This window comes from Nilaparvata lugens, chromosome 4 (assembly GCF_014356525.2).
Source record: "Nilaparvata lugens isolate BPH chromosome 4, ASM1435652v1, whole genome shotgun sequence".
Taxonomy (NCBI): Eukaryota; Metazoa; Arthropoda; class Insecta; order Hemiptera; family Delphacidae; genus Nilaparvata; species Nilaparvata lugens.
Window position 1 is genome coordinate 19093854 of NC_052507.1, and position 12933 is coordinate 19106786.

Genomic DNA, 12933 nt, shown 5'->3' on the forward strand with positions numbered 1-12933 from the left:
CACATTTGATATTGTAAAGTACAAATAAAAGGCAATTATCTATCTATCTATCTATTTATGTGAGCTCACCTTTTTGTAGTGTTGCGTTACTTCACATAAATATGATACTTATCGATCTCGCAGGTCAGGTGGTTACAAATTTTATAATATTATTACTCATTCATTTATTTTCATGATCGATTGATTTGATCTTTGAAGTCAATCACAAAATAATGAGATTTCCTACACTTTTCGATATTTATGAATGAGACAGTGATTTTGAGCGATGAATATTTTTGAAAGTTATGAAGCTCTCTGCTATTCTCTATAACTTATTCAATTCCACACTCGACAAGATAATTTCATTCACTGATTGGAGAACCATCCACTAGGAGCAAATGTGATTGTGATGGGATGAAACTAAGAGAAAAATGCAATAGAATCCTTCACGTATAGGGACGTGTTCATTGATAACTAGATACGCATATCATTACATGTGTATTTACTGTTGAGTCTGTCGAGTCAAGTGTTTACAAATTTCATAATTATTACTCATTCATTTCTTTTCATGATCGATTGATTTGATCTTTGAAGTGAATCACATAATAATGAGATTTCCTACACTTGTCGATCATTACTACACATCTACACATCTCTTACCTATACATTACCTACACATCTTGAAACATTATGTTTGTACTATTTTAGTCACAAGTTCTGTATGTAGGCAAAATATCAGGAAAAATAATAGCATTCGAATGATTAGAAGAACATTATCATTGAATAAAAGTGTTATCTATCAATACAGTATTATTCTCGAGAATTTAGATGACTCTCTCTGTTCAGGACAGGATTCAATTTGGAAGATCAACAGAGCTACTCACCCCTCTATTGGAGCAGAGACATAATTTACAACTAATGCACTAATTATGCTTGAGTACTAGTAGGGCGTATTAATAATGGAGTGCCATGTAACTGATTAGCATTGTAGCAGTGCATTGATAATAATGTAAGTAGATGCATGCTGATTGCATTCAAAATGTTTTGCAATACATCATTTCTTGGAGAATAAGAACAAAACAATGAATGTATCAAATCTATTCCATGTATCTAAAGCTAATCTCACAAAATCAAAATAAGCGATGGAATCCAAATTCATTGTGGAAGAACAGATTCATATAGAGATAAGTATGTCATGTTTGAAAGGGGAGTTCCACATTATTAACTAAGCTTTCTACTAATTTTGGATCATAAAATATTGTTAATGATGTAGCATTCATCTGTAATTATCATTCTTTATATTAATTATGAGTCTCCAATCATAATGATTAGTCTTTCATCTAGAAGCCCCCCTGCCCTGCCGCGTCTACCGTCTTAAGGCCCATTCATAACAATATTATTAGTATGCATAATCTTAAACAGGAAGTTGTGGAATGGGAAATTTTATGTTCTGAACAAGAATACAATTCATAATCCACCTTTACCAATTTCACTATGTCATATGAACGATTGTAACTATCATTCATTGATCATTCTCGGTTCAAAATTATACTCCTTTGAAGTTGAATATCCAGAAAACTGGAATAGAGATAGCAGAATCAATTTGAAATGAAGCGAACATTGGAAAATAGTTAGTTGTAATTTTACCTAGTGTAATAGCATGACAGAGGAAAATGAAGTAGGCCTATGCTTATTACCAGCCGGAGATATTTCAAGAGTTTTCAGAGAAGAGTTTGGCATAATGGAACTTGCTCGCGCAGTGGTAATTTTTAAAATAACAGAATAAAACCTAGATAACATTTCTAGTGACATGGGAAATGCAGTTGTTGTCTCACAGTGGTGACTGAGGTTGCTCTGTAGTTTTCCATTTGTATGTAAATTGGAAAACTCGAAACGGTTACAACCCAATAGTTGCATCTTGTTTCCCTCAGCTTGCATCCCAGCATTAAACGTTTTGTCGACTAGTAAGCGTAAACATGACTTGATTTCTCTGATCCATTTCGAATTGTATGATATTATGTTGATTAGTTCTGATTCAACTAGAAGCCTATTTTAAACTAAATACCGTACTCTTGTTCTATGTACTATAACGTAATAACCTTCCAATTCCTTCTAGAAATCACCGATATACGATCATTGTTTTCAAAGATCTTCACTTTCTGGCCGAAATATGCTTCAACATAATATTATGCTCACTGTAAATGAATTCATAAATTAAGTAATGAGTTTTCTCACATGATATGCTTGAAATATAATGAGTTTTCTCACATGATATGCTTAAAATATTTAACTTTTTTATTGTACGAGCATACTATCCTCCAATAACACATTAATCTTCTCATGATTAATCGTCTCATTGTTGTTATTCAAATTTCATCGAAATGAAAGAATATTCATGGAACAATTTTCCCAGATTAGAAAGTTTACTTAATATACCAAACTCACAAATCTTGAATTTAAAAATATACTACAGAGAAGGCATTCTACGAAGGTCGATAAAATATTTTTATATGTTCTTCTAAAAATTATATATGTTTATGTTCTTCTAAGTACCATAAATACCACGAGTGTACAGAATATACGAGAAAGTAAGTTGTGTATCGAATAATAATTCGAAATCTTTTTATTGTGAATCAATGGCAAAATTTTAACGTGCTATAGATTTTCGGCTCTAAATTTATTGTCTAAATTCAATATTTTCTGAATTTGGCTTAGTGGTTTTGTGTTTTGTTTCGGTTTTGTATATGTTTGGACTTTTTAACATCAAAATAAACTTTATTCCGAAGTGAAAAGTGTAAATTTAATGTATTGTGCTCACTATAACCTTAGTGTCCGGTTTTCCACTAGGAAACTTTGGACTATATACGGCGAGGTGGAACTACCCTTGGGTCTCCCCACCATTCAAAGCCATACGCTAATAATAATAATAATATCCCTTTTCTCTATTATACAAAATAATATATTGAATAATATTATTTGATATCTGTTCATCACGATTCACGATAATTTTCCTCTCCTCATAGACCTCTCTTTTATCTCCTTCTAGATAAAGTATATCAACTAGTCACTATCTCTCTTCTTTATAGTCTCCATCATGCCTGAACCCTGTTGCTTCTGAAGGCAACTGTTCTCATCAGGCGGAAGAATGCTGGCTGTGCTTCATAACATTGGGCCGAGTCTTTTGAATTAGAGTTGTTACGAAGGCCACCATGAGCCGAGAAGCAGAGCGCCCTTTCCGATAAGCACAATGCAAACGCCACAAAGCGCGCCTGTCTTGTCTATATTTCGCTGGCGTTTATTCTGGCCTCTTATTCCTTTGTACTCGGGATACAAGCGAATCCCACTTGTCTACACTTCTCCGCTCTGCTGAAGAACGAGGCTGTGCTTCTTGGGAGCTTTGCTTGCTCACAGAGCCTGCTCTCATATCTGGACAGATCCGTGTCCAATAATCTCTACAAAGAACTGCAACAGAAATAGCGTAGCACAGATTAAACTTCAAGTTACTAGGGTGGATTCCGAGTGAATTCTTCTGATAACATTATCATAGAATCAGAATGACTGAAACTAGAATAACTTGTAACTAGGTATTCTCTATGACACTTCTCTACAATAATTAATGATTTGATTGTAGATGAATTCATGTAGATGAATGATTTCTTATGTACAGTTTTAATACTGATATAATTTCTAAAGATTATCATGAAGTTCAAGATGCCTGTTTTGTTCTTGATGGAATACGTCAACATCAACATCTTATTCTTTCTCTCTCCTTATTCCTAGATACGAGGGAAAGTATTCCAAATACCCATATTCTTAAGGTATGCATCTGCACCTTTTTTGTGAGCATCTCTTTTATGTCCCTGGACCAAAATACTGGGTTTGATAAACTCGAAGAATAATTATGCATTTGGCGTGAAGGAGAAAAATGAAAGATATACACTAACTAAAAGTTGACTCTAAATTCTAACTGAAGTTGACTCTCATAATGTAGTACTGTTGTAAACGGAGGGGGGTTGTTTCTTCTTTTCTATAATGACCTAGAAGAGGTTCTGTTTGCTAAAGTTTACTGCTATCAAATCATCTACCTGTATTTGAATCCTTGATTGGTTGGGAGCTCTTAGTGGATTCGTTCATCCAAATGCACAGATTATCATAATTATTTGATTGTCACCTATTAGCAACTAGCAACTACGAGTCAGGAACTCCAATGAAAAATACTAATAAAATTCAACTTCAGGTTTATTGAACTCTAAATAGGTAGAACGAATTAATAAAAGTCAGGTAACATGTCAAATTTTCAAACAGAACAAAGTTATTCAGCAATCGATTCAGGTCAAGAAGACATACTTAATTTTCAATCTATACATTTTGGGAACCTGCTAACTTGCTGCATTTAAATTTGGGCCTAGGTCATTCTATGAAACTAAATTTTGAGCTTAATAAGAAAAACAACAAAAGTTCGGCACTCACCATTTTAGCAATATTCAAACTTGGACTCCTCAGACCTCAGAAACACTCACATACACTTTAATAAAACTCACTATACTTGAACTCACACGCACAAATAATTTCCTGATTCTACTCCTACTAAATCTATAAAATTTGGTTTCCTATTCACTAGATAAAAGTTAATGATAACTGAAAACTTAACAATTTGTCCCTCTGAATGGGAAATGGGCCCATTCAGAGGACCAAGGCTCGCACACCGTTACATGTTTTCCCAGTTACGTCTCAATTCGAACTGTCGCCCTTTCACAGAAAATTATTCCCCCTCCACGAGCGTTGAGCATAACTTCCAGTGGAAAAGTCAAAGCTGCAAAAAGGTCAATGCTCGTACAATTTTCAAATATAGTGGCTTCTTCGACATGAAATTGAAACTGTATTTGAAAAATGCACGAAAATTGCTTTAATTTTGACAACTAAGCAACAAGTTAGCAAATTCAATAAACATGGACAAATATTCTCACACTAAAATCTGAAAGTACTAATCAAAGTTCATTCCAGTTCAAAAACCTGAAAAATAAGACACACACGAAAAAAAACAACTACAATATACCCACTCAATTTCACACTATTACACTGTAATGTGTAGTGGTTTCTCATAATGGAAAATTCAATTGTTTTCTGTGATTAAATTTACACAATAATTGATTCACTATAATGCTGGGTATTTCGATTCGTCCGAACTTGATTCAGGCCTAGAGTCATGTTCAATAGAATCTCGACCCCCCAAGCTTGAATCTCTTGTTTGGATGGCTTGGAATTCCATCCTGGGTCAACCCAAGACTTGGTAGATTGTCGCCCATGATATATGACCACCATTCCTCAACTACCCTCATCCCAATGAGACTCTCACCCTTGGACTAGTAAGCCAGTGAGTCGCTTCTCCACTGCAAACTGGAATGCAAGCGCATAACATCAACAGCTATGTTCAATGAACAATGAATGGTCTCTTACTCCTGGATTGAATAGACCGACAAATGCCTCTGACTGACCTATACTACAAGAAGCTAGATTGGATTTATCGTTTCTTCCGATTCTATTCATTCACATACTACGATATAATGTTCTTAAATAGCCGTATTTTCATTGCTTATCCAAGAAAACCTACCCCTCACAGATTGTACCGAACCCAAGTAGCTTGTTAAATAGAAATGTTTAAAAATGGAAATTTGTGACAAGTCAGAGATGATTAATATAACGTGCTCACTTGGATAAATCAAGAACTCTGTAATTGAACTGGGTTTTGCCTTTCTCTTCTGTATCATATTCCCGTAAGATTGAATGTAAATTGACCCTTAAAAAAAATTCATGCGATTGAAACATGTACTCGTACTTCAACATGTACTGGATTAAAGCTTTAGTCAAAGTTCGCCCCAGAAATATATACCACAATTATTCAATATAATCATTGAACAAATTCTATGATGACTATAGGAAAATTAATAAATAATCAATATGGTATTATAATAAATGTTATCTCTTCATCAGTAACATTGAATTTAGAAATAGAAAAACATTACAAAATTATGACAATTGATGGACCTTGAACGTGATAAACTTTTTCAGGAGATTCAATCTATTCTTACTAAGAATGTTAAAATATGCATATCCACCACAAAAATAAATACCCAGAGCATCCCAAATATGCAATGAGAAAGTGTGTGCAACAAAACATTAAAATTAATTAATTGAAGATGGATTGAAACCAGTTCTGCTGGAAAAAATCCAAGGGTGGTCATAAATAAATGAAACATGGTAACGCAAATCAGCGACTCCCAAAACTACTACAATACAGTTTGTGGCCATTAATCTCAGCGATTAGGACTGTGGGCAAAGCGCGACAAGCGTTCGAGTAATGTGTTAATTTGGGTGACAAATCGCGGTGTGCTCGTATTAGTGTAGTGAATTGCCGGATGGTGCATGTTGATTTACGGCTCTTGCAAAGAGATGGCTATCCACCACTCAGGCCGGGTTGAAATGGGAGTGGTCAGTTGAATTAAAGATGAACTTGGGTAGACACGAATATGGATAACTCAGAAAATTTATTATTTTCTATAAAAACAATGTAGTCACGAACATGATCAGTTACTGACATAGGCTACAACGACAATCAGTTCTCAAATTGATAGTATTATCAATAAAACGTTAAGTATTATCAAGTAGTACTTACGCACACGTTAAGTCGTCAATCCAGGCAGCTTAAATCCTAGAAGCAGTCTATAAGTCATTTCAGAGGCCTTTGAAATGATTTTGTGCGACTTGATACTCTGACATCAGACCTGAGTCAGCTCAGCTGAGGTCCCTCGCCATTTTTATTTATTTAAAAATAAATTAAAACTTTCCAAGATATTGGAAAATTGATCATTTTTTCATATTTGCAGTAAATTATATATTGTATTTTGAATATTATGTACATTTTATCAATATATTTATTTATTACATGTTTGTAATTGTGATATCTCGGGTAGATTAGATGATATTAATAACTGCTTTTACCAAAGGGTAGACGTGGTTAAAGAAAGCTAATTTTTTTACTCCATGGAAGTTTGTTATATTCAAACATTTTCTCTACCATTATTTACAACAATTTCGACTCTACTCTGGCTGCCTAGCCTAATACAAAAACATTGAAAGAGATTTGGAATGGTACAATAAAACAAAAAAAAACCTATCGTTATGCAAATAAAGTTCGATCGCCCCTTGTCATTTGAGTAAGATTAATTTTGGGACTCACCCATAATGAAGACGTTGAAGAAGTCCATTAAAATGATGTTTTGGGTGATCCACACTTCCGAAAAGAATTGGTGTCTGAACGCGCTCCGTTCGCTTCAACGGTTAAAAGAAGAGCGCACGGAAAGAATGCAATTTTTGTCTCAGGTCCGACTCTTCCTAGGCCTACACGTGGAAACTAGACTACGGCAGGGGGGAAGAAGAGCCGGAAACTGTTGATGGGACGAGTGGATGGAAACTATCTTTCCCAGGCAGTTCCCAACCCTGAGAAAGATCCTCACCTCGTCCATCGGTTGAAAAAATGCAAGCTTTCCGTAGCCTATGCTAGGCAGCCAGCAAATAAAATATTACGTTCTAATTTTCACTAATTTCAATAACACTACTTCCAATTGCTTCCATTACATATCTCAAACGGAATAAATAATTCATATTTATTATTATTATTTTTACTATTATTATTTGTTCCACATTCGAAATCCAAGCGAAGATATTGTCATTATGAACTAGTTGAAGGAGAGAAAAGCATCAGGAAAAGATTCAATAATTTTTCAAATATGGGAAAATTTAGGGGATGAAACAATTGGAGAGTTTAATGATTGTTGGATATCTGAAATTGCAAACCATTCTAGAAAAATCAGTACAACATGAATTGACATTTGAAAACAATTCATCATATTTTAACTTCATGTTGGTTAAATACTCAGAATTCACAAGGAAACTGTGCTTTGTTTTGTTTTAGGCGAGTGAATGTGACCCGATTCTACCGACCGAACGCGACTGCTACGCCCAACTGCTGGAAGCCAGTGACGTCACAAAAATATTACGTCATATTTGCTGAGATGTTCGACAACCATTTGGCGGCGAAAGACGATGACACACTGGGCGCTTATACTGATTGGTCCGAGAAGAACGAACAGAAGGCTTGGCGTGGCGCTGGTGAGTCTCAAGCATTCAACAACTTGATATTAGCTAAATTTCAAGATCAAACCAAATATTGTCATTAACATGTACAGACAAAGTAAAAAATTAACATGTACAGACAACGTCAAAAATTGAAACTTGATTACAGAAAAAACAAATTATACCTAAAAAAAAACAAAATTGATTGAATTGCATAGTTATTATTATAATATCGGGGCACCGAGCTCCGCTCTGGAGTACAAAAGCATATAAAATTAATTAAGAAAGAAGAAATTATAATATATTTATAGTTCATACAGAAAGGTTCTATCTAATCACAGTGGATTGAGATTAATTCCCATAGGAATGCAAAAATTTCTCTCACAAAAGCATGTTAAATTTTAATCCTGATTAATTTCACGTGAACCAAATCAAAATAGACCATTTCAAAAAGATAGATTATCTGATTGGTTCTACTGGGATCAATCAGGATAAAATTTAACCTGCCTTTTAAAGCCTTTTAAGGCTTTTGTACAACCGGCACTGAGTATCTGATTGAAGGATTACAAAAGTTCAACAGCTGAGTCATAATTTTGTTTCAGTCCCACACACATGCACTCGCTCACTCACTTCCATCATCAACAGAAGACTAAATTGTCAGCTGTTTTTCCAAGGATGAATAAATCCTTTTAATGTCCTTCAGCGAGTTTTCTCAGGGATGAGACCTAGTACAATCGAATTTTTATATTATAAACCTACTATGTTCTGAATTTCGTGAGAATCGTTAGAGCCGTTTCCGAGATCCGGTGAAATACAAACATCTGAACATATAAACAGAAATTGCTCGTTCAATAGTATAGGATTATAGTTTAGCCCAACATGTTACCAATAAAAATGTGTATTTTATTTTGATTATAATCGTTTTCTGTTTTGTTACTAGTTATCAGCACTCAAACTATGGTTTTTCTGGTGTCGCCAAATGAGTATAAATGATAAAAAGAGTATTTTTAGTTCCAAGAAAATTACATTTGTAATCTGCATTTGAAATAGTTTTCATAAGGCGATAACTTTGATTTGATTCCAAATAACAAATGAAAAAGTATAGCTTGGTAAATTATAGAAAAACTTTAAACATCCTGTTGAGAAATGGGGAATGTGACTTGATGCTAGATTACGATTAAGAACAAAAACAATTTAGCCTACTATCATTGATGGAACCAGGCAAGTCTTTCCCACCCTCTACATACCTATACTATGAATTTTTGATGCTCATCATAATAAATAAGCTATTTTTCTTTGTTGTAAATACCTATGAACTTACGAATGATTGTAGATGAATCAGTATGATAATCCATAATCAGCTTTTGGACGGTGAAATGTAATTTGTCTGATCATATAATGGATAATAATGATTAGATTGTAGTTATATGAAGAGAGATCGATACAATGAACCTTTCAATTTGAAATACTCTAAATACAATATTTATCTGGAAGTAGATTCAATCAAAATAACGTTCTACAGACTACAATATGAAATAATTTTATGAGAGAGGAGAATTTCGGATAGGAATTGTGCACAGAGCCCTGTAGTTTATTATCATAGTGCGGCTATACGGAAAGCAAGAATAGCCTGAAAGTGAGTCATGTACAAAATGAGAGGGAGGAAAAGATGAATTGGCCGAGTTGTGGGGTCAATATTGACGTAAAGGTGAATGTTTGTTCAGATATCAGAATCGGATTATGTCGTCATTAATATTGATGGATGGAAATCAGAATTATACAACGCTGCAATATTCCGAGTCCCTTCTCGTATCCCCCAGCAGATAAACAACGCTTTTCCATGTGCCGAAGCCGAATAAATTAATAAACAGTTTCAGCCAGTCTCTTGATAATTGGTCCAGACAAAATTATCATCGTTCCAACATCAAGGCCTGCTTTTAGCAATGCTGTATCAACATAGTGCAATTTGAACAATGTTCAATCATTCACTTCGCATCAGTTTATCTCTTAAACTCTGAGTATCCGACCTTGTCTGACCTTGAATTCTATCCAAAAGACTGAATTTATCATGATAATTTCATGTTTTTCGAAAAGTTTAGTTTGAAAAGCAAAGTAGAGTTGGTAGTTGATTGTTTGTTCTGCGTGTAGCCTTGTGGGTTCATGTGTATTCCATTCTGTGAATTGAGTGTATTATTACTGATAATAGGTAAAAGAAAAGTCATTCTTTCGCCCATATTTCATTGTATTATTCATACATACTAACAGTACTAATTAAGCGAATAAGACGTATGGAGTCGTGATATTTTTCAGTAGAGTTGGTAATTTGTTTGATTTAGAGCTTAATTCAGCGGCTAATCCTGGAGGCAGTAAATTATTGAATAGCTGCAAAAGGGATTTGCTGGGTGGAATGTGGAGGTGGTATCAAATGCCTGCACCTGGTGATAAGGTGGAAACAAATCACTGGATTAAATGATAGCAGGAACAGCTCCTGTGCACATACTGCACACATTTGCCGTCTTGAGCCTTCGTTTGCCAGCTTTGCTAGAGATGTACGGCTGTTATCGACCGGAGCAATGCGAATTCCGAGGATTCATTGAGAGTGATATGGAATGGAGTGTTTCTCAGCGCCGTAATCCTGTAGGCTACCATTCATGAGGATATAGACATTCCAGTCGAAGGTATCTGCACTTATTTGCTGAAGCGCAGACACTCTGCTAGATAACATTATTATCAATATTGCTGGATTGAATCTCTTCATTACTATTATTTGGATCTCTGCATTTGGTATGAGCTCCAATGAGTAATGATAAATTGGAATTGGAATTTTCAGCTAGTTGTACAGTTTCTGAATAAGATTGCTCAGAATAAATTCTCCATTAATTCAAATCATACTACAATAAGAAGAGTTGTATGAAGACATTTAAAGATGTGGGGAAAATTGAATTAACTCTTATTTTTACCTATTCGTGGAGGCTCCAATATATCCAATAAGTGCAAATAATGTGGTATGAGGAGGTGCCGGAGAAGAAAACTCTAGAATCCTCAAGCTTTCTAAAAGATTTAGTTCAACAATGAAATACTGTCACAATCATGGAGGTTATATTGTCATAACCTCCAAATATCATTATTGACTTGAGAAAACTTTGAGCAGCATAATAACAACATAAAATGTTATGAATGGATTGGCCCTACAAGAAAGATGCTGGTGTATAAAATGAAAGCAGATAAAGGAGTTTTATGGAAACCACCGTGATAAATATTGTTCTCACTCAGAAATATCATTGAAGATCAACAAGGTTCTAGCTTCCACAGACTTTTAAATAGAAATATGGCAGCCAATTCTCAAAGCACGCTGGCATAAAAATGGAGCACTTTGTATAACAGGGTCAAAGCCATACCACTGTCACGAGCAATGAATTCTATATACTTAGGTTATCGCAAAAGCAGCAGCTACCAAAAGGCACACATTTAGTAGCTACTTGTCGCGTCGAAAAGCTGCAGAATGATACGAGTGAGTGAATTTTCTTGCAGGGTATCAACCATTAGGATCTCGTAATCGTGTCCTGATTTTGAAATGGTGCATTCTTCCCACTTGAGAGTGACTAGATACAGTTCCAAAAATGACGTTATGGTTTCCATAAAAGTTCATTGGCTACTATAGTGGATTCAGTAAAGCTGTTGAGCTTGATATAGTGAATTACAATTTATATTGATGCTGCTATAGATTTCACACCAAATGTTGAATCATTGAAAAGCATAGTTTCATTCTCGAAGAATTGTCATATTTAAGTAAATTAATAGCATAATTCGATAATTGAATAATATCAGATATAAGGGAAGAGATCAAAGAAGTACTAGCTTCTCACTGCTAAAGAGATAATTGGTCTCAATCACATATTTATTCATTAAATGGTAAATTGATATCTAAAACGAGATATAGCCTATTATATTACTGTACAAATTGCAATAGAGAAATTTCCTCTTATACTATTTCTATTTTATACATGCTTCGAATCATTTCACTCCGGATCTTCAACTCCATAAAAATATAATTTGATTTACTTCAGCACGTTACACATCAGGAATATGAAATTCTGTTCTATTTGAAAGCATGTCACTTCTTGCTCAAAAATATAATTCAAGTTGAGCATACACTGAATCCTTCAAGAATATACTGTGAAAGGCAATGAGTTGAGCAACACAATACACTGTATTCACCTTACTCATAGAACAAGTGTTTCCACTACACTTTAAACAAGAGTCATCATCATTGCACGTATATTTGGTGGCAAACGTATCTACGTATCATCCGCGATCAGAGTCGTGTGGTAGCGGTTTTCGGTGTAGGGGGAATAGAAGTCGGAATAGGAGGAGGAGAAGGAGCAGAAGAGGTGGAAGAAGAGGAAGAAGAGGAGGAGTGAGTGGTGCAAGTTGAGGTGCAAGGGGTGGTAGAGGATGATAAGGAGGAGGAGGAGTAGTTTGTGGTGGTGGAGAGGGAGCCGGAATATGCATCCGCCCATGGCTTTTATCACGCCATTAATGGCGCTAAATTGTAAATCAGCACAATTTATGTGTTTCGACAACGAAATGATGGACAGACACCAGTCACAATCTATAGAGGTGCTCTAGTTGGCCGGCTGTGCTTTGGCCCCTGGCCCTCGGCTCGTGCTTTCATCCACAAATTGTGGCTGACTTTTGACCCACTTAGACTATCAACAACCATGCATCCATTCCTCTGCACATCATTTGCAGCACAAAAAAATTGAGGACTGAAAATTGCATTGTTTCATTCCATGGAATCTTGCACTGAATAGCACGCAC

At 35.1% G+C, this 12933-nt stretch overlaps 1 protein-coding gene across 1 annotated transcript in view; it reads left to right on the plus strand.

The window, feature by feature from the left end:
• LOC120350815 overlaps positions 1-12933 on the plus strand; it is a 118030-nt gene that overhangs the window by 39050 nt on the left and 66047 nt on the right. Inside the window, exon 2 of the mRNA XM_039425699.1 lies at positions 7952-8148. Within this exon, the coding sequence (XP_039281633.1) occupies positions 7952-8148 (197 nt within the window). The remainder of the gene's footprint in view (positions 1-7951; positions 8149-12933) is intronic.